The 23,184-nt window shown below is 34.4% G+C and overlaps 1 protein-coding gene across 9 annotated transcripts in view; it reads right to left on the reverse strand.

Annotated features, from left to right (window-relative positions):
* Positions 1-3,290: 3,290 nt before the first annotated feature.
* LOC132616965 (syntaxin-81) overlaps positions 3,291-23,184 on the reverse strand; it is a 48,392-nt gene continuing 28,498 nt past the window's right edge. The window contains exons 1-9 of one of the 9 annotated variants that reach the window (XM_060331772.1): positions 16,545-16,857; positions 14,291-14,480; positions 10,484-10,567; positions 9,985-10,029; positions 9,787-9,891; positions 7,638-7,781; positions 6,390-6,653; positions 5,550-5,681; positions 3,291-3,715 (exon numbers count right to left, since the gene is read on the reverse strand). In XM_060331772.1, coding sequence (XP_060187755.1) covers positions 3,572-3,715; positions 5,550-5,681; positions 6,390-6,653; positions 7,638-7,781; positions 9,787-9,891; positions 9,985-10,029; positions 10,484-10,567; positions 14,291-14,368 — 996 coding nt within the window. In that variant the 5' untranslated portion in view covers positions 14,369-14,480; positions 16,545-16,857 and the 3' untranslated portion in view covers positions 3,291-3,571. Of the gene's footprint in view, positions 3,716-5,549; positions 5,682-6,389; positions 6,654-7,637; positions 7,782-9,786; positions 9,892-9,984; positions 10,030-10,483; positions 10,568-14,290; positions 14,493-16,382; positions 16,858-23,184 lie in introns of those variants that run through there. The other 8 variants (XM_060331773.1, XM_060331775.1, XM_060331774.1 and 5 more) reach the window with 8 other exon arrangements.

Below are 23,184 nucleotides of genomic sequence, written 5' to 3' on the forward strand. Positions count from 1 at the left end.
TGCATGTTAAAGACTCATTGGAAAACTTTTGTACTTAACAGTCACAAGACCAGACATTGCTTTTAGTGTTCAAACACTAAGTCAATATCTACAATATCCTAAGAAGTCTCACATCGAAGCAGCTCTATGAATTGTTAGATACATCAAACTACAACCTGTTCAAGGTGTGTTAATGTCAAGCAGTCCCATTCAATCTATAAGTGCCTTTTGTGATGTTGATTGGGCAGTATGTACTCATACTAGGAGGTCAGTTTCAGGGTTCTTGATCAAGTTAGGTGAATCACTAGTATCATGGAAGTCAAAGAAGCTAACAACTATCTCTAAAAGTTCTGCAGAAGCAGAATACAAAAGCATGGCAACTACAGTCTCAGAACTCACTTGGTTGCTAGGATTGCTACAAGAACTGGAAGTTGAGATTGAACTACCAAATAACATTTACAGTGATAGCAAATCTGTTATAGAAATAGCTGCTAACCCTGTATATCATGAGAGAGCAAAACATATTGAGATTGATTGCCACTTCATTAGAGAGAAGATTCAATAAGGCAAAGTGCAAACTCAATACATACCAACTAAGGACCAGCCTGCAGATCTGCTTACTAAAGGACTTACAGGAGTGCAACACCATTATCTCAATTCCAAGTTACGTGTGTTAAACATCTTTAGGACATCTAGCTTGAGGAGGAGTGTTGAAGAAAAGAGTATAAGCAATTAAGAGTAGTTAGCGGTAGGGATGTACAAAGTAAACCACACCAAACAGATAAACCGAGTCAAACCGAGAAAAAAACCCGACTTGTGGTTTGGTTTGACTTAGTTTGGTGTTGAAAAAAAAAACCCGACCATAATTGGTTTGGTTTGGTTTTAACTAAAAAAAAAAAAGTCAAATCGAACCAAACCAACCCGACATTACATGTATTGAATTTTTAAAATATTTTATACATAAAAATATTTATTTGTAATGTAATTTATAAATATTTCTTAAATTTTTTCGTAGTTTTTTATCTATTTCATATTATTCAAACTTGAACTTAGAATTTTGAATGTCAATAAGTTTTATATCATATGAATGTTAGTAACTCAAATAAAGTCTAAACCAAAACCAACTCAACGCTAATGCTAACAAAAGAAATTCAATTCACCACCAGGAATGACAATAATATTGGATATCTATTCTTTAGTTTTGCATAATTTATTCAGAGAGTGAAAATACATAACTTAAGTTTTTTTTCTTTGTCATGTAATTAATACTCATTTGTTTTAGCATGACTTAGTATTTTTAGAATATAGTCATTTTCTTTATAGCTTGTTAATTAGCAATATTTATTTTAGCCGATTTTATTAGCTTTTGTTGAATATTTTAATACAATGTCATCACTCTTCTCACATTTTGTGTTATTTTCTTAAGAAACACCTTAATTATATAGTTGTATCTTACTAGGACTAAAGAAATATTTGAAGTAAAGGTTGTATGTTTTGTATCAAGACTATTCCGGAAAGAGAAAAAAAACCTGAAAAGCCCGAATAACCCGAGGTTGAAAAACCCGAATTTTATTTGTTTGGTTTGGTGTATAAATTTAAAAACCCGACGCAATTGATTTAGTTTGGTGTTTAAAAAATCCGAACCAACCCGGTCCATGTACACCCCTAGTTAGCGGCATAGTAGTCATTTCAGCCTTTTCCATTTATTAGTTAAGAGTCTGTTAAGAAGCAGTTATTTAGGATTAACTAACTAACTATACGGCTAGCTTAGTAACTGACTAGTGGAAGATTAATTCATTAGTCTATACGTGTATATACACCTCTCATTACATTGTAATCATTAACACATTGATTTCTACTCATTTTACATCAATGAATACAGTTTGATTTCTTCTTCTCTTCTCAGTCAACTTCTTTCTTGTCCATTCTTTTTCCTCAATCTCAGAACTCATTAATGGAGTTCTGATTATCTTCACATCACATCTCTTGGGTTGTGGCTCTTCATCGAACCCTACTGAAACGGGATGGTTTGTATACTGAACTGCCCTTTTTTTTTTCTTTTTTTTTTTTTACGAATTAAAGTTACAGGCCAATCATAGCAATTCTATTACGTATCTCAAGTGATGGGTCATACAAAAAAAGCTCTCCTATTTTCTCCTTCCAATTATTCTAGCTCAACCCAAAAAAGATTAATCATAAAACATAGACTTGAATATAGAATTTGCAGTGGTAAAAGCACAACACGTAAGATGTGGATCAGACACACGTCACAGTTTTGAATCTATCGCTGACAAAAGTTTGATATTTAAGTGAAAAAATACAAAAGTAAGTCCCCTATCCACCGAATTTCAAACTGTATGCCAGTGACTCTCGAGTCAGCTATCCTTTTCCAATGGGTATATTGTTCGGTCAAACTTATTTATCAATATGGCCGAAATATACAAACCTATACCTTGATTATGTATATTATATGTATATTAAACATCATGTTTTATAAATTAGATCACCCAAAGTCATTGAGATGTAATTTTTCCTTTTCCAGTTCCAGCTTTCTGTTTTATTTTCCGTCCCTTGTTTAGTAGGGGAAACATCATCATTGTAATTCCACCAACGAGGCAAGAATCGAGATTGAGGATTTTCTTTTTAAGCATTTATCCTTCCAAACTAAAGGGGTCTACTTGTCTTTCGGTTTGCATATTTGCAATCATACTGTTTTAAGGTTCGTGCCTAACACTTTTCCTTCTTTTTTTGCCCTTTTTTTTTCTAAGGAAGAAATGAATGTAATATATTTACTGATGGGTTCCCAAGACCTACTAATTCTCTGTCTTTTTTTCTCTTTCCTTTAGGGAAAATGGTTAAATTTATTTCATGTACAATCCAAATTGACTAACTTTATTTCCTGTCAGATTATTGTCAATTACTCATACTATCAACTGATTGCTCTTTTTAATGGCCATGAACTAGCCTTTACTAAAAATCTGTTTCCTCTCATTATAGAAACAGATTTGGAGATATTGATCCACACAAATTGCACCATTTCTACGTATGTCAAATAATTGCAGAATTCTGCTTGACGCTATGGATTGTCCACCCCTACAGCACGTTTACAAGGCAAACGAGGTAGCCCACCCCTGCAGCACGTTTACAAGGAGGCAAACGAGGTAGCAGGTACACTGGCTCACTTTGGGAACTCAAGAACTATGCTTGGTTTTGAATCCATCATTATTCGCAAAAACAAAAATGAGGAAAAAGTTTTGTTTTTGACATTTACTCCCAACGGTGCTTTAACCTAAAGGATACATCTTAAACCATAATCAAAAGTTTAGGGATACAATTGAGTCAAAACGACGGATGAACATCTCCACGCTATTGACAGGCCTAGTTAGTATCTCCCAGCAAGAAGGCCAACAGTTCAATAGTGCCTGTATAGGCAAGTAAAAATAATAGCGATACAAAATAAAAGCAGAATGGCTTTAAAGCAGAGTAAGAACGACAGATAACTGCCTCCAAATTTCTATGGAACTTTAGTTGACAATATACGCTCTATACTCTGATTACTTGTAAGACAAAAAATAGCACAAAAATCCTATAATTAACTGTACCAATCTAGGAAGAGGATTGAAAATGTAAGTACAAACAGAAAGAGCAAAAGAAAAGTTCTGCTACTGCTGTTCCGTTGAATGGCTTGTGACAGTTCTTTGTTACCAAGTTCCACATTTTGGGTAGCTTCAACTGCCTGAAATGAAAAACCATAAATTCATACCAACCCGAAGCTCAACAATAATTACGTAAGGCATAGACTTCACCAAGAACTTCCGTGAAGTTACATTCATTAAAAGAACGTGTACTAGAGGATGAACTCACGAATACAGCATAAACAATATATTGTGACATGATCTGCCATTGGAACAATATCATTCTAAATTCTGTTTGGTGCACTTCAAAGAAAAATGAAACTGGTTGATCATATTTGGTTTACAACCACTTCTATCGTTTCATTCTTTTCTACTTTCTTTGTTCTTTTCATGTCAATTGCTGACAATTGTTAAGCTCAAGAGGTGGATGCGAACTCAGAATGCTTGATATGCGTCACTTCTAAATGCTTAATGCACAAAGTAATAGTATAACAGAGAAAGAAACAAAGGATGCTTTAAAAGCAAATATGGGAATATTCATATCTTGAAATATAAATGTATTTCTTTTTGGTCTTTCGGTGTAGATTAGATGTTAGTACAGTACTACAGTGGATGGTATGTTAGAATTTCTCTGCATCCTATAGTAATGCAGAGGAACTGTGTTTAGTTGTAATATTTTGGCAGTCATTGTTCTCTGTATGTATAAAAATCTTTAACCTTTCTCCCAAAAGAAAAAAGATATGTAAATTGTGTGTTTGCTAGTTCTAACTGGGAAATGTTTAGAGTTTTTGGCTAAAAACATCCTTGAACTATGGATCAAACCTAAGCTACATCCTCGTGTTACTATATTAAAAAAAACATCCCCTAGCTAATCCAAAAGTTGCAATAAACATCCTTCCGTTATTTTTATCAGAACAACAAACACACCAACTAAAACACGTGCTTGGCACGTGACTTCCCCTCCAAATTTGTTATTTTTATCAGAACAACAAACACACCAACTAAAACATGTGCTTGGCACGTGACTTCCCCTCCAAATTTCCTTCATGTCCTGTCCCTTCCTATCGTCTTCAACCTTCAGGAAGCAAGGCTAAAGGAGCTGCACTTTTCTTTCATTCTGAACCGTCTAGATTTTTTGGACAGAGAAACCATATGTTCCAACTCTTTTACACCTTTTTCCAATTGAAATTAAAGAGCTATGATCTTCATACTCTTTGCCTTCCTACATGTTATTGTTGCGCTTCAAAATCTTTACCTTCTTTCTTGTTCCAGTTGTACTATTTTAATTGTTTATGTTCAACTAAAATTTAGCATCTTTTAATTTGTTTATGCAGCAGGTTGATGGGTTTGTGTTTTGGCTCAAAAAAGCCTCCATCTTATTACAAAAAACTCTCAATTATATACATACTGATATAGTTAAAGTACTGCACGAAGCAATACAAATTCATTGAGTTGTTTCCGTAATAGCCCATCACCAACTTGTGGTGACTAAAAGCTCTGCCAATATTAAAAGAAAAGGGGGAAAATAAAAAGAAAAAAATGAGTAGTACTTTTGAGCAGGAGACTGAAGATGTGACAATCGGGGGGAGGGACAAAATTGACAGATACATGGGGAAAGTCACGTGTTTTGTTTTATGTCGTTAGTTTCTTGAAAGAAACTAAACGGAAGGATGAAAGTTGTAATTTTTGGAATACTTAAGGGATGTTTTATGTTTTATCATTAATAAAACACAAGGATGTACCTTAGGTTTGGACCATAGTTAAAGGATGTTTTTAGCCAAAAACTCAAACGGTTACACATGACAAATTTAATAAAGAAAATGCGGAGATTGCCTGAATTTATTTAAACAAAAGACAGAAAATGACTTTCTTGTCATTTTAAGAAGATAGAAGTTCTATCTAACCAGAAAGTAAAACAGCAACAATATCGCTAACCTGATCATATAAAAGCTCTATCTGTTGGGCCTGTTGCAAAACATGAGTAGACATAAGATGGTTCAACGCAGACATTTCCACCATCTTCGTTTCTGTTTCTTGAACAGAATCCAGGAGACTGTTCAGCTCTACCTGCATCATGTGAATAATCATAGTGGGTAAGAGTACAGGAACAGGGAACATGTGATTTTAGCTTTAAGGGTGGGTTTGGTATGAAATAAATATATTCTGAAAATGTTTTCCAATTTTCCTATGTTTGGTTGGTCAAAATTTTTGAAAAATATTTTCTCTAGGAAAACAAGTTCCTTAAAAATGAGGAAATTACTTTCCTAATGGAAGTAGGAAAAATAAGTTGCATAAGTGACATTCCACATTAATTGTCTCCCCTCTCCTAGAAGCGTATCTAGCATTCTGGGTAGGGGTTCAATTGACTTTTGACACGGAGCGTATATTTATGTGCAAAAAGCTACTAAAATTGTAATACATAGTAGATATGAACCCATAACCTTAAAAATATAACGAGTTTAATGCTAAAAATCTCAAGATTGAACCCCATAGAGTTTAAATCTTGGATCCACCTCTGTCCTCTCCACCCTCCAACACACCCCACCCCCACATCCCCCATTCCCACCACCCCACACTCCTACCCTCTACCCCACCTCCCATAGTGTTTGCATAGATTATATAATATGTTTGGGACTATTTTCTGCTTACTAACCAAAAACAAAGTAAGAATCTCACTTATTTTCTAGAAAAAACATTTTCCTTCATACCAAACACACCCTAAGATGTTGCTTGTTTGCCAGAACTAAATCCTGTATCTGCAAACTTCCCACTTACCTGTAGGGCACGTGTTTCATTGTCCAAAAGTTGTTCTTGGACTCTTAGAGGCGCTGCTTGTGATACATCAGGGTCCCTGACCTCAGAGTCCCTTTTCATGTCGGGATCCAAATTACTTTCAGAGGTCTCTGCAGCATTTGATTTGGTAGTGTTCTTACGTTTCCTTCTAGGTGTCACTCGGTTAATAGCATCTTGAAAGCGTATTGCCCGCAACTGGTCAAACTGTGATGTGACAGAGTGAAGCTTTTCACTTAAAATTAAAACCTGCAGTATAAAAACAAACAATGAATATGAAGATATGCATCAAGACTCCAAGAATGACAAGCAGTGCACCATTAGGTGTATATATTACTAAAGGATTTTCACCTACTGCGGGTCTCATGATAAACCAGAAGAAATATGCTTTCAAATGCCCCGGCAATGTACTCTAAAAGTTTTTTTTTCCCTTTTACATCGTCAGCCTCACTCTTAGTGGGACACAAGAGGCAGTTTAAGAAACAGCTTTAGACTACTTTAATCTGATTACAGAAGCTTAGGTTGAAAAACTATATTAATAATCACCACTACCTAGTGATTTCAATTACTCCATCTGCAGTTGCAGGAGTATGGCAATACGACTAAGTGATATGTTGTGCAGATCACAGAACAACCACATAACACATCCTCTTCCAATAAGCAAAACTCAGGGAAAGAAAATCTGTAGTAGTCAGAGATCCAAATTTAAAATAAGAATATGGATACTCTCCTAATAGAATCATAGCGAAGACAATATTTTGAAGTATTACCATTTACCGCTGACATCAGCGGTCATTTCAATAATTTCTTTATATAAAACAGGCTATTCATAGGAAGTATGAAAAAACAGCAGAGTGGGGGAAAAATAACTGTGAAATGACAACTACGATGGTGTTCTCTGGATTGCAAAAAAATACACTAAACATCAACTTTCCAAATACCAAAATGAAAATAAATCTTTAAGTCAAAGTAACTAACAAAGGCACATGGACCCGTTGTAAAAAAAAATAATCACATGGATACAATAGTATGTAGTAACAGTCACATCAAGAATGAGAACACAATATCCTCTAGCATCACAGGTCATTTGATAGTATCTTTTATTCAAACAGTATTGATAAAGTTACTTCAGAATTTCCAAATACCAGCAGAAAGTGGGAAAAGCTGTATCAGGAAGCAGTCGTAATCAATTATGAGAATATTTGATGACTATATTGTATGTAGCAACCATACCACTCCATGCTTGTGTGCTATAGTATCAGCATTCAAATTGTCACCCTTGAGTCCTAGCCATCCCTTTGAATTTGCATCTTCCTCATTTATACTATTTCTGAGAACATCTATCTGCTCTTTGCATGATTTTACAAAAATAGTAACCTGCAGAAAGTTGTGTTAGTAAGATCCTTCCAATTTCTCTTCTAATTCTAACTTCACAATCTCGATTAAGTACATTAACATTCAAAACAAAGCAGCACAAGAAGCAGTCAACTAAAAAGGTGGGCAAGGATCTCTTTCTCCAGACTCAAAAATTAATAAAGACATCAAAGTTGACCAAGCAGGAAAAGAAGACTATATTTTATCAAATATTTCAAGAGAGTAAACAAAGATGTAGTTTTCAACTTTTCATAAGAAATTGACTATAGTAAAAGGCAGGAAAAGAAATCTAACGGAGAACCTTGGTGCAGAAGTGTCGATTCAAAAATAGTTTAGAGTCAAACTTGGAGTTAGAGTACTGTAACCACCAATTCAACTTCTATTGGCTTTCATCCTTCATTTTCTTTGTAGTTTTATATTATTGCATGGACTGAACTTAATATTGTGTATAGAATATTAAAAATTCGTTATATAAAAACTAAAAATGAAAAACAAGAAGCTCATTAATATATGCAGGATCAAACTTCAGAAATTTTTTCAAGATGTGTATCCTACATTCCATTACACACCGGTTCTTCTCCTGGTGTTAAAAACCACAAATGCGGGGTAACCCTAAGGCACTTAGAAGAGCAGTGCGCTACTTAACACTTATTCCTAGTCCAGGAGAAGGAGCTTGGGATTATGATTCCATGAAATGGGAATTGCGGATCAGGACTCACTTTCCCAATCCACTACCCTTAGTCGTCCCTGCCACCAGAACCAAAAAAGAGATCTGGAGTGTGATTATGTTAAATTTACTTTTTTTACTAGATCCATACATAAAACTAGAGAAACTACGCCACTTTTCTCATAAAATTATTCCTTTCATACTAATTGACTTCAGTTTGAATAATTATTAGAGAAATCATGCACGGCAAGATTAGCCCCCATAAGACGAATGAATGTGAAGTGAGATTGGACAGAATTGTGGTGCCCAAATGCATACAATTCAGACATACAGACCTAATCTCCTAAAAGAATGACATGATTGATGAAAATGTACCACAAAAGAAAATCAGATGGTTGGAATAAAGGAATACTACAAGACGTCTATGCGGATGATAATTAAAAAAGAGAAAGGCAAGTTTTCTATAACAATTTTGAGACCATAATATTATATTGGAATGACTATTGGGTTTCAACCTGTCCACAAGATGAGTGTTGTATGAATATAGAGGTTAAGATTGATGCGCGCCATACACAATTAGACAAGATTATAAATTACCACATCAGATAGATAGAGTAAGTAGCATACATATAGGATAACATTTATCTGAGATGATTAGGCCACATCCTAAATAAAAGTCTGAAAGCACTACTCCAAAGATGTGATATTATGGAGATTGAAAGTTCTAAAAGCTACGTGTAGACTTAGAATCATGAGGTAAGCTTTTAAACAACGGAAGAAAAGAAACCATATCAATGGTAACAATTGGTTGGGATTAAGGCATAGTTGTTCTTACACTTACATTTGAACCGGGTCAAGATAAGTGTGAGACTTTTTGAACATTTAATTTTAGCTAAGCCCTAGTTTGCCTTAGAAATATTCTTTTTAAGTACTAAAAAAATGGATCCAAATATAGCGGAATAGATATAAAAGATTCCTTTAGCCGTCCCAACTAGTCTAAAATTGAAAGATGACTGATATTTTTCATAAATATAACATTGCAAATCACCACCTAATATAGGCAAAACAGTATAATTGTCTTGAATATGTAATCCCAACTCCAACCTCACCCTGTGAATGGCCTAATCCTATTTGCAAACTGAAACACCCCCTTGTTTCATCAACATATATTCTATAAGAGAGCATCATGCAGCAAGAATAAAGTATATCTATCCACATCAATATAGCAGCAAGAAGAAGATACTCTAGCTAACCGTCCTGTTCTGAAATCCATACAGAAAAAGAAGGAAAAAGGTACAGAAAAGGAAGAAAGAAAACAGATGCCAAAGTATGTGATCTTACTTCATGCTCAATGCTATCCCTCTCTTGTTCAGTTGTACGGTGCAAATCAACATAATCCTTCTTGTGTTTCATCAAAAATTGCTCCAGAGTCCCAATGCTCTCTAGCTGACAAATGAAATTTATGAAAAGGATTACAACAACAACAACCCAGTGAAATCCCACAACGTGGGGTCTGGGGAGGGTAGAGTGTACGTAGACCTTACTCCTACCAAGGTAGGACGGCTGTTTCCGAAAGACCCTCGGCTCAATAAAAAACATAAAAAGAGGTCAGATAAGGCTAAGAGATTCAAAGCGATATGGAAATGAAGTAACGCAAGCGACACAGATGACATAGAATAATCAAAGCACAGGAAATAACAGATAATAGCATAAATCAGAGCACAAGAAATTATACTACGATAATGCGACTACTAATAAGACAGGATAATGAGACTATCTACTAGCCTTCTACCCTAATGTGGGTCCTCCAAACCCTCCTATCTAAGGTCATGTCCTCGGTAAGCTGTAACTGCGCCATGTCGTGTCTAATTACCTCTCCCCAATACTTCTTTGGCCTACCCCTACCTCGTCTGAAACCATCCATGGCCAACCTTTATGAAAAGGATTGTTGGTTTTAATTTGTTTATGAACAAAAGGATATAAAATCCAAAGCACACAACATAATAAAAGAAGATACGCATTAGGTGTAAAAAAATACCGTTTTAAGCGCAGCTTTGGTGAATCCTGACCTTTGCCGAGGTTTATGCATGATAAAAGATGCCAATAAGGCAGCTGTTTTAGACTGTCAGCAAAGATCTAAGTTTAGAGGACATATAAACTGAGATATGATGGTAGCATGACATAGACTAAACAAAAGGGGAGGAGGGGGGGGGGGGGGGGGGTGTTGAAGTTCAATTATATGGAAACAAGACTACAAGAGAATGATAAAACATCTGCAATGAACAAAATTTCCAGACATTTGCAACCACACAAATTCTTGATCAGTTTAATTATAAAACTGAGCATCTGATCCAAGAACGGTATGAACAATTGATACACAAGGAAATTCCTGAAGCTATATGCACGATCAGACTCTACACCTGTATCGAAAAATCTTTTTTTTAATAACCGTGGTGTCGGGGCCAGCTTGCGCACACCTCGACCAATTCCACGGTAACGAATACTTAAATGCTCAATAATGGGGAACTAATTTTTTTTAGCGAAAACTTACACTTGGAAAGCTTAAAAGATTAAACCGAGGCAGTAGAAAAGACAACAGGGAAAATAGTAATAGAGTGTAGAGGGGAGATGAGAGGATACATAACTCAAGAAGGAAGGTGAGGAGAAGCAAACTCTTGACTCAACAATACACACAATCCTAAAATCACAGACTACTTTAAACAGAATCGTTCTTATGCCCATTGCTCAACCTGGATTCCAAATTAACCTTTTTGAAGGACTTCTGGTCCTATTGCTTGTTCTCAGCCCAATAGCTACTTGTGCGACCTCTCTGGTATCCACATTGGGCTGGGACTGATTCATAAAAATACTCCTGTCCTAAATGAGAACCTTTTCCTCAAGGTTCGAGTCGAGAACAGTAATACTCACAGGCTCCCAACCAATTATCTTAATACCAAGGCGTGCATTATGACTTGAGAAAAATATGACACCTAGTGCACCTATTATTGACCAATCAAAACCTTCGGCATTGTGGCTCCTAGTAAACAATAACAATTTATTAACTTGAGTGCCCTTGTAACCTTCCCTGCATATTGACATGACCTTGCTTGCCATCTTCTCGAAGCAGTTAGCAGTAAGCTAAACAAGAGAACCAAGGCAAACATTCCAGTAGCGAGCCTCCACAAAAGCATGAACTCAGTTTCATTGAAACTGTCTTTTTGCAGCACACAAAGCTCGTCCACCAAGCTTTTGACATCTTCTAAATCACTCCAAACAAGAAAGAGATCTAGCCTCTAATGATCTGACTTGAACAGGAATGCCTACATATGACAGTAGGTTTTCCAACTTCTAGAATCAAGAAGGGTTTACCGCCCATAAAGAAGTGTGTAAGGCCACAAATGATAAGGCATGCTATTGCAAGCAAATCTGTCATGCCAAGGACACCACTACGTTTGCAACCAGAATTATGCACCGCTTGACTCTTCTGAAAAGAGATACTCCAATTAAAGGAATCCATAGATATATTTTTAACCTCGTGTCCAATGCTAGTCAACCTGACAATTTAAAACAGCCCCAACAAAATAACCTAGAGTAAAGTAAGGAGCTGCAACAAGTCCAGAGAGGGGGGTGATCTCCTTATACCAGAGGGGTTCAGTCCAGTTGCATTAACAAGGGATGTATGCTACACTTCTATCTCAAGAATGGATAAGTCCCATTGAATAGAAGCAGACCTACTAGCAGTTCCACTATGTTTATTCTTAGCCATGTCAAACTTAAATAGCGATACACCTCCGTCCTTACGATGAACAACATAACCATCTGCAATAACCAAAACCCCATGGCCTACGGTAGTTTCTTCTAGTCCCAGACCGCTGCCTATCAGCTCTAAGATCCACATGCTGAAAGTTTTCATCTCATATGAATATGGTTCAAGTAGCCTCCTACATCTAGCTGGCTTGTCAAGCCATTCTTATGTCTATTTCTACGGGAAATATAGGTTGTATGAAAAGGTCTTTCCACTTCCATACTCGTAGCAGCTCTTATTTGTAGCCTCAGAACAGAAGTTTTCCTTCTCATTGGCAGATTTTCCAAACAACTCCTTTAATAAATTCATCACATCATCATCAGCTTCTCCGATACTCCATGGTTTACAATCTAAATAAACTAAATTGTTGGTTGGCTTTTACCAAACCAGCATGAATGGAGCTTGTTGATGATTTGGCTAGATCAATCACTGGGATATAGCTACCTATGATAGTATCTAACACCTCAGTAGGCACCTCAGTCGTAAAGGCTACTAGATCATCACACCTAGAGAGTATCTGTACATTTGAAGCATGTGCAACATCTAGAACTTGAAAGCGACTAGAATAATCAATAAGCGCTTGTAGAAATGAAAATACACCCAGATCTACCCCATCAAAGCAAGACGATAGAACCTGTCCAGCATCAAACCAATTGCATATGTGTAAGCCTAAGGCATTTGCAAGCCACAAATTGAGTCAGGTAACTTCATTTATTCATTTGTCCTTTCGCGGCTCGTCAAAGAATTTACTTTGAATGGAAATGAAGCTGAACCTTTATGGTATCTCGAAACAAATTGCCAACTATACCAAACATGGAGTCCAGATGCCGTAGAGAACTCCACTCCACTGAGGCAACACCCAAAATCCAGTGGCACTTGAAAGTTGAACCTGTAGTCAAGACAGATATCGATGATTGTAAGGCCATCCAATCCCACTGATAGGAGCAGAGCAAGCACTCAGTGGATTTCTACTGGGCATTCTAGCACCTTCAAACACTGGTTGTGCAATAATGGGAGCAATCACCTCATTTCATGTGAGCGTCCCAGTTTCAACAAACAGAATCTCAGTAGGCACAAGACGAGTCCATCCAATAACTTCCTGGTTATCAAAAGGAACCAGAAATTAATGTGTTGTGGCAGTTTGAATCAGCTACCCAGTTGTATAGTTTTGGGAACTGTCATCAAACAACTGGTCCACATTGCCAGACTATTCATCCTCCAAACTCAAATCAGTCCCAGCAAGAAGAAGGGAGTCAATCGGACTGTCGAACATCGCACTATGTACCTCGGATGTAGCCACAAGGCTTGAGTTTTCATCGTTCACATCAGAATCAATCGCTGCAGCAGTGGAAGTGGCATCTTCGACCGCGGTACCTGCAACACCATTGGTGGCAAGCCTCTTGACACATTGGAAAGACATAACTGGATTTCGTGGAGTTGCTTACTGCTTAGACATATTCGAGTAATTTTCCTGTATTTGCAGTAGCAAGGCAATACTACGGGAATCCAAGGAGTACTAATCAATGAAAGCACCAATGTAACGAACACTTAAATGCTTGATAATGGGGAACTAATTCCTTTGATTGAAAGCTTAAACTAACTATTATGATGGAGAGCTTAAAAGATTAAACCAAGGCAGTAGAAAAGATAAGAGGGGAACTAGTAACAGAGTGTATAAGGGAGACAGAGGATACAGACAGTCAAGAAGGAAGGTGAAGTGAAGCACACGCTTGACTCAAGAATATGCATAATCCTAAAATCACAGACTACTACCCTTTTAAACAGAATCGTTCTTATGCCTGCTACTCAACCTAGATCCCAGCTTAACCTTTTTGAAGGCCTACTGGTCCTATTGCTTGTTCTCTGCCCAATAGCGTTTATCAGCCTGATAGCTACTTGTGTGACCTCTCTGGTATCCACATTGGGCTAGGGCTGATTCATAACAACACCATAGGCAAGGGATTGTCGGGAAGACATTTTACAACACTAATTCTTTCGACCAAAAATAGAGAAAAGCAATGAATTGAATAGTTAATGTACCTCATCATATCCCAAAGACAATGCTGATCGATGTGCAACATCTTTAAAATCTTCCGTTCTGTCTCTAACTTTTGACATTCCTCCAAATTGCAGGATAAAAAATAAGAAGATTTCTCCCAATCAAATGATGCAGTGTGAACAGTAAATAGTGGTTTGGTATACCAGCAGAAAACCAAAGATATCCTCCCTCCTGCATAAAACTCTACAAAACAAAATTAGCAAGTTCCAATTCATCAACTACAATCTCATCTTTCACAACTTATAATCGGAAAACAGAAACCATACCAATAGTTGGAGATATCAGTTGTCAAGTTCTCTACCATACTAATCCTTATTTTTCTAAAAAAAAAAAAAAGGTGATACAAACCTTACTCGTGGCCAATGTGAATGGATTGATTTGGACTTAAGGTATATTTCAACTTACTGGTTTTTTTTTTTCAACTTAATAGATTTCAAATGCTTATTTCCTGGACGGATAGAGAATGAAATCGGTTGCTTTGAATAGTTAGAAAAGATTAGAGAAAATCAATTAATCAACTATGTCTCAATTCAAGTTCAGTTTAGGTCGGGTATAGAGAAGCACTTGCAAAATGAAATCAAACTTAAGTCTTTCATGCCAAGAACTTTAACTTTAACACTTTAGAATATCCAGTGTAATCCCACAAAGTGGGGTCTGAGGAGAGTAGAGTGTACGCAGACCCTACCCCTACCTTAGGAGGTAGAGAGGTTGTTTCTGTTAGACCCTCGGCACAAGGACAAGTAATACAAAGCAGTACAAAAAGCCATGGCAAAATACTATAAAAAGCATGATAAAGCTGTCTGGAAAAAAAAGAAGCTGTAACTACCACAACCACAACTTAATACTATAATGGAAGTACAAGCACTAAAACCTCAATATATAGAATGATTAATATTTTACTCTCATATGTTCTTACTGTATTTTGATCTTCTCTAGTAGAAAGTTTCGGAATTTGGTTACTAATACTAAAAATCAGATTATAAACCTAATAATCGGTCATTTATGCTCTTGCAAAAATCGCATATCAAACTAGAAATTGAAGCTGAGGCTATCATTATACAGTGAGAGAAGAATTAAAGCATTGTAACCTAACTCATATAGATCATATAAGACCGAGTTCTAGGGAAAAATTTACCTTCCTAAAAATTTAATCAAGGGGCCGGAAACCTCAATATAGAATGATCAGTATTTTACTATCCTATGTTCTTATTGTAATTTCGCTCTTCTCCAGTAGAAAGTTTCAAAATTGGATTACTAATACTCAAAAGTCACACTGTAAACCTAAAAATCGGAGTCATTGGATGCTCTTGCGAAAATCACACAGCAAGCTAGAAACTGAAGCTGGGTCTATCATTATGAAGTGAGCAGAGTCGAAGCAAACTGTAACCTACTCCCTCTGTTCACTTTTACTTGTCATGTTTGGCTTTTCAAGAGCCAATTGAATAGTCTTCGGCTAAATTGCTCGGACTCTCCAAAAATGTTGCGGCACCCGCGTCGGATCCTCCAAAAATACACTACTTTTGGAGGATCTGACACGCACCCCTAAATATTTTTGAAGAGTCGGAGCAACATAGATCTTCGGAGCTAAATTGAATTAGATTAATTCAATATTTTAAAATTTAAATTTAAATGTTCAAAAACTATACAAAAAATACTATATAAGTTGCAATTTTTCTCATTTTGACCACAAACCACACAGGAGAAATAACCCGCACTAGGCAAGCCCTGTGCGATGCAATTTTTCTCATATTAATATGAATGAAAAAATATATCTAAAAGTGTTGGTCAAAGTCTCGAGAAGCGAAACGTAACAAGTAAAAAGTGAACAGAGAGAAGTAATTCATATATAGTAATCAAAAATCAGATTGTAAACCTAAAAATCGGAGTCATTTATGCTCTTCCAAAAATCGCATAGATAACTAGAAATTGAAGCTGAGGTGAAAGCAGAATCAAAGCATTGTAACCTGATTCATAAATAGACCATATAAGACCGAGTTCTATGGAAACATTTACCTTCCTCAAAATCAATTGGCCAGAAACCACAATATAGAATGATAGTAAATATTTTATTACCTTGTGTTTTTACTGAGTTTTGATAACTAATACTCAAAAATCAGACTATAAACCTAAAAATGGGCCATTTTTGTTCTTGTGAAAATCGCACGGAGAAGTAGAAATTGAAGCTTTTTGTGCTATCATTGTTGCAGTAAGATGAGAGTCAAAGCAAACTGCAACCTGATTTATATAATTATGATCAATTTCGAGGGAACCAATCCGTCAAGGTAAGTTCAAGAGGCAATTATGAATGCCGCCTATCCACCGATTCCGGCAAATTTTACTCGAAAATCGTGATTCGATCTGGAAATGGCCTGCAATTGAGTTGCTTCCTGAGGTTGTACTCTCGGCTTTAGATGAGAGACGTAGTTAGTAATTTACTACTTGCTCTGTCTAATTTACGAGGCACCAATAGATTTGGCAAGGAGTTGAAAGCTACATGGCATTTCTTTTAACAGATTAAAAAATGGTGCCACATAAATAAATTGGCATAGAGGGAATAGTTAATAGGGCAAAGTTACAAATATACTAGCAGATATACCCTGTGTTGCATATATATATATATATATATATATATATATATATACTAGATGGCCTATGCCTCGGATTATAGTGTATCTATGTATATGTAATCGTATTTTGAACATAGTATGTATATATATATATACATACATACTATATTCAAAATACGATTAATATAACATTGTAGTTTGTGCTCCGTATCTAAAACTTTATTTTATTCGTGTTTGCTACGAAAATTTATTAATACTTTTTAAAAGAGAAGATTTGTTTAAAAGAAAACTATTTTCTTCTCTTTGAGATAAAATAATAGCAATATTTAAGCATCAGTTGATACTTTCAATTTTAATTCGATTAATTTAAAAGTGTAAAATACTTATTATTTTTTATCAAATTTTGATTTGGATAATTCTAATTCAAATTATTAAATTAATTTTACATGTTTGAAACGAAACAAAGTAGAAATTAATTTTCTATTTAAATGAAGAAATGCTATTTTTTAATTTTTGGTAAATATTCTCGGTTTAACTCATTTTACTTGTCATATTGTCTTTTGCATGATTTTTTAAGGAAACGCGAATTAGAATTAGAATTTGACTAATTTATCTTATTCATTATTTGATCTTCATTTGATATTAATCTCTTTTCACATTTATTAGAGTAAGAATAAAAATAAAAAAGTAATTAAATTGTATGTTATTTTTTAAATATATATATTTTAAGTATATTTATTTTAGTAAACATAATAAATAAATGACATGGCGGAATAGTACAGCAATTAAATATTTTGAAGAAAAGTAATAATATGAGGTCCATATTTTTTGCTGTGCAATAATTTCATTTGCTCTCACTAATGGGTTAATATGTATGTGGCAATGAATCCACTATTATTGACTTGATGGGGATACTTTGGGAATTATATGAATATTGTTTGATTTTTTAGTATATGGGATGCACGTTTTTTTTTTTTTTTGACATTGCCTTTTTTTTTTCATGAGTTTGGGGAGGGTGGGGTCCAGTTTTTTTTTTTTTTTTAAAGAGTGACTGTCAACGAAGCATGGGTAAACCGATGCTTCTATATAGCAGAAGAAAAATAGAAATATAATAAAGTATTTCTATCTACTTTTTAGAAGAGTTGGTAATATAAAGTATAAAACGTCATTTTTTCCCTTAAATAAAAAAGTGGGTGGGACCACAAAGGATTTTTTTTACTCTTAAATAAAAAAATAGGACCGAACACGGACGACGATGTTGCTTCTATAAACTGGTTCTTCTATATAGTAGTAATAGTAAAGTAATACATATAATTTTTTTATCAAAATTTGATTTGGATAATTCTAATTCAAATTATTATATTAATTTTATATGTTTAAGATGAAACGAAGTAGAAATTTGATTTTCTATTTAAATGAAGAACTTCTATTTTTTAATTTTTAGTAAATATTTTTTGTTTACCTCATTTTACTTGTCATGTTGTTTTGTTACATGTTTTTTAAGGAAACGTCAATTAGAATTATAATTTCACTAATTTGCCTTATTAATTATTTGATCTCTATTTAATATTATTTTTTCTTCTATGACATTAATCTCTTTTCACATTTATTAGAGTAAGGAAAAAATGAAAAAGTAATTAAATTCTATCTTATTTTAATATATACGTATCTTAAGTATGTTGCTGTACAATAATTTCATGTGCTCCCACTAATGGGTTGATACGCATGTGGCAATGAATCCATCATTATTGATTTAATTGTTTGATTTTCTAAGCACTTTTTTTTAACATTGTTTGTTTTTTTAATATGGGATTCATTTTTTTTTAATATTAGTTGTTGTTTAATATATATGGGGCCCACATTTTTTTTCCCAAGAGTTTGGATGTGGTGGGTTCCACTTTTTTTTTTTTTTTTTTAATACTGGTTGGTGTTTAATATGGGGCCATGAAGAACTTCTATTTTTTAATTTTTAGTAAATATTTTTTGTTTAACTCATTTTACTTGTCATGTTGTTTTTACACGGTTTTTAAGGAAACGTCAATTAGAATTATAATTTCACTAATTTAGCTTATTAATTATTTAATCTCCATTTAATATTATGTTTTCTTTTATGACATTAATTTCTTTTCACATTTATTAGAGTAAGGAAAAAATGAAAAAGTAATTAAATTTTATCTTATTTTAATATATAAGTATTTTAAGTATATTGCTGTACAATAATTTCATTTGCTCCCACTAATGGGTTGATACGCATGTGGCAATGAGTCCATCAGTATTGATTTAATTGTTTGATTTTCTAAGCATTTGTTTTTAACATTGTTTGTTTTATTAATATGGGATTCACCTTTTTTTTAATATTGCTTGATTCTATTAATATGGGGTCCACTTTTTTTCCCTTGAGTTTGGATGTGGTGAGTTCCACTTTTTTTTCTTCCTTTTTTTTTATTGCTCGATGTTATTTAGTATGGGGCCCACCCTTTATTTTGAAGGGACAACGGACGATGAAGCATGGGTCTAAACCCATGTTTTATATAGTTTCTTTTTTTATTATTATTGGATTCACCTTTTTTTTTAATATTGCTTGATTCTATTAATATGGGGTCCACTTTTTTTTTCCCGTGAGTTTGGATGTGGTGAGTTCCATTTTTTTTTATTGCTCGGTGTTATTTAGTATGGGGCCCACCCTTTTTTTTTTTTGAAGGGACAACAGACGATGAAGCATGGGTCAAAACCCATGCTTTATATAGTTTCTTCTTTTTTTTATTTTTATTTTTTATATTGCTTGGTGTTGTTTAGTATGGGGCCCACCCTTTTGAACATTATTAGTTTGCACTATTTTTATACATAATATATATATATATATATGTGTGTGTGTGTGTGTGTTCAAAACGATTGATATAACATTGTAATTTGTGTTCCGCATCTAAAACTTTATTATATTAGTGTTTGCTAAGAATACAAAGTCTCAACTTTTTTTTTTTGACATTGTTTATTTTTTTAATATGGGATTAACTTTTTTTTTTTTTTTTTATATATTGCTTGATTTTGTCAATATGGGATACTATGTTCAAAACACGATTAATATAACATTGTAGCTTGTGCTCCGTATTTAAAACTTTATTATGTTAGTGTTTGCTACGGATACGCATGGTGTTTAATATGGAGCCCACAATTTTTTTTAACATTGTTTATTTTCTTAATACGGGATTCACTTTTTTTTTTAATATTGCTTGATTTTTTTAATATGGGGTCCACTTTTTTTTTCCGTGAGTTTGAATGTGATGGGTTCCACTTTTTATGGGGGGGGGGGCCCAAAATTTTTATTTTTTATTTTTGTGGGCCTGTTTAATATTGGGAGGGGGGCAATTTTTTTTTTAATTTATGGAGGGCCCATGACGGACGACGAAGAGTGAGTAAAACTCACTCTTCTAAATAGTACTAGACGGCCTATAGTGCATCTATATATATGTAGTTGTCTTTGAATAGTGATTATATATATATATATATATATATATATATATATATATATTATGTTCAAAACACGATTAATATAACATTGTAGTTTGTGTCGGTATTTAAAATTTTATTATATTAATGTTTGCTACGAATATAAAATCGGCAAATTTATTAATATTTTTAAAAGAGAAGACTTGTTTAAAAGGAAACTATTTTCCTTTTTACCAAATTTTGATTTGGATAATTCTAATTCAAATTATTAAATTAATTTTACATGTTTAAAACGAAACAAAGTAGAAATTGATTTTCTATTTAAACGAAGAAATACTATTTTTTTTTATATTGCTTGATTTTGTTAATATGAGGTCCACTTTTTTTTTACAGTGAGTTTGGAAATGGTGGGTTCCAATTTTTTTTTTTATTATATTGCTTGATGTTGTTTAGTATGTGGTCCACCCTTTATGGGGTGCACCCTTTTTTTTGTTGGATATTATTAGTTTGTACTATTTTTATGCATATAATATATGTATATATTATGTTCCAAATACGATTAATATAGCATTGTAGCTTGTGCTCCGTATCTAAAATTTTATTATATTAGTGTTTGCTACGAATATAAAGCTAGCACTTTTTTTTTAACATTATATTTTTTTTTAATATGGGGTTCACTTTTTTTTTGGATATTGTTTGATTTTGATAATATAGGGTGCACTTTTTTTCCCATAAGTTCGGAGATGATGAGTTCCACTTTTTTTTCTTCCTTTTTTTTTATTGCTCGGTGTTATTTAGTATGGGGCCCACCCTTTTTTTTAAGGGACAACGAATGCTTTATATAGTTTTTTTTTTTTTTTTATATTGCTTGGTGTTGTTTAGTATGGGACCCACCCTTTTGGACATTATTAGTTTGCACTATTTTTATGCATATAATATATATATATATACTATGTTCAAAATACGATTGATATAACATTGTAATTTATGCTCCGCATCTAAAACTTTATTATATTAGTGTTTGCTATGAATATAAAGTCTGCACTTTTTTTTTTACATTGTTTATTTTTTTAATATGGGATTCACGTAGCAAACGCACGTGGCAATGAATCCATCATTATTGACCTAATGAGATGTCACACCCCGACTGTACTAGGGTGTGATGGGCACCCGACCCCATACTCGGAGCTGAGCGAACCCGCTGACTCTTATTACGTACTTAATTTCCTTAGACTCTTGCATTAATAAGGAGTGGAAAACATAGTAAAGCTTTCAATTTTTTTTTTCATCGTACTCGAATCAATATAATCTTTGATCATATTGACTTTATAACATAACATAAAATGACACATAGGTTAGTGGAGCCATTCACAATACCGACATCTTATACCCATGACTCTGTCTGCAAAGTCTCTAACATTTATCAGACATCGTAGCACATGTACTCTGACTCGGTAGCACTCCAGGAACAAGTGGAGCTTGCCAACTCTGCTGGAATATCTTCTATATTAGCTTCAACTCATCTGGGTGTACCTGCGCGGCATGAAACGCAGCCCCCGAAGAAGAGGGGGTCAGTACGAGCAATGTACTGAGTATGTAAGGCATGAATAGTAACATAACGAGAACATACAGTATGAATAATAATATAATGAGTTTATAGAGCATATAGTAGATAAGAGAGTAACATGTACATATGAGTGCCCTTTTAGGACGGATGCCATGCATGCTTAATGCTGCGGAACGTGCAGCCCGATCCATACGTGCATATACTATATCATATTGCTGCGGAACGTGCAGCCCGATCCATATGCGCATATATTACTCTGCTTTCTCGGAAAACATTTCTTTTCATATATATAGAAAATAAAATACATCATATTGCCGAGGCGTCGGCTCCGATCCATTTAACCATATATCCCGCGTCCGGGACGATATCATGTATCATACTCCAACTGATCAGGTGGCTGTGCGTCTATAGCGCCTTTCCTTTCCCCATCTTCCTCATATACGTATACATATACTGATAACATATACATAGCATGCATGAGAGCCCAGAGAAAAATCATATCTTCTTCGGAGTGACGTAAGGTCGGTAACCTCCAATTATATTATGGAATAGCCATGGGCATCGTGTCTCACCTTGAGGGGACAATTAATATAAGGCGAGACTATCAATGGAGAGTGTAATCATAATAAAACATAGAATCAGATCATAAGGCGTCGTTTCATATACTTGAAACCTTTAAAATAGTCATTATCATAATAGAGTTGAGAAATCAAGAAATAACTTAACATTTTCATATTGTCATATTAATGGTAGGAACATATCGTCAACATATCTGTCATAGACATTTCCTCATATTTAACGTCATCGATGTCATTGTAATACATATCCATCATTTTTGTCATAAAAGCTTACAATATCATAAACCTTTGTTTTGGAAAAATACGAACATTTGAAAAACGTTGACGGGTTATCGGGAAAGTAATCATACCTTAGAATCATAGACATCTAACTTTTAAAAACAAGTAAGATATGGAGACAAATTTTAAATTCATAATATCGGGATCATGCCTTTGAAATAAAAGGAACGAGCCTTAACATACCTGTTCCACGTCCTATTAGCTACGCTTATGTGTCCGAGCTTGTAAGTCTACATTTAAGATAATTCACACTAATGTTAGCCTTTTCATCTTACACTTGTACCATAATTCAAATTATACTATTTTATATTCTGCCGAAAATCGGGCAGCATCTCCCCTGTTTATATGCCTAACCCAAATTTTTAATTCAGCAGCCAACAACAACAACAACAATACCAACATCGATTATAATGTTTTCAACTCCAAAATATCTCATA

Source organism: Lycium barbarum, chromosome 11 (assembly GCF_019175385.1).
Source record: "Lycium barbarum isolate Lr01 chromosome 11, ASM1917538v2, whole genome shotgun sequence".
NCBI lineage: Eukaryota > Viridiplantae > Streptophyta > Magnoliopsida > Solanales > Solanaceae > Lycium > Lycium barbarum.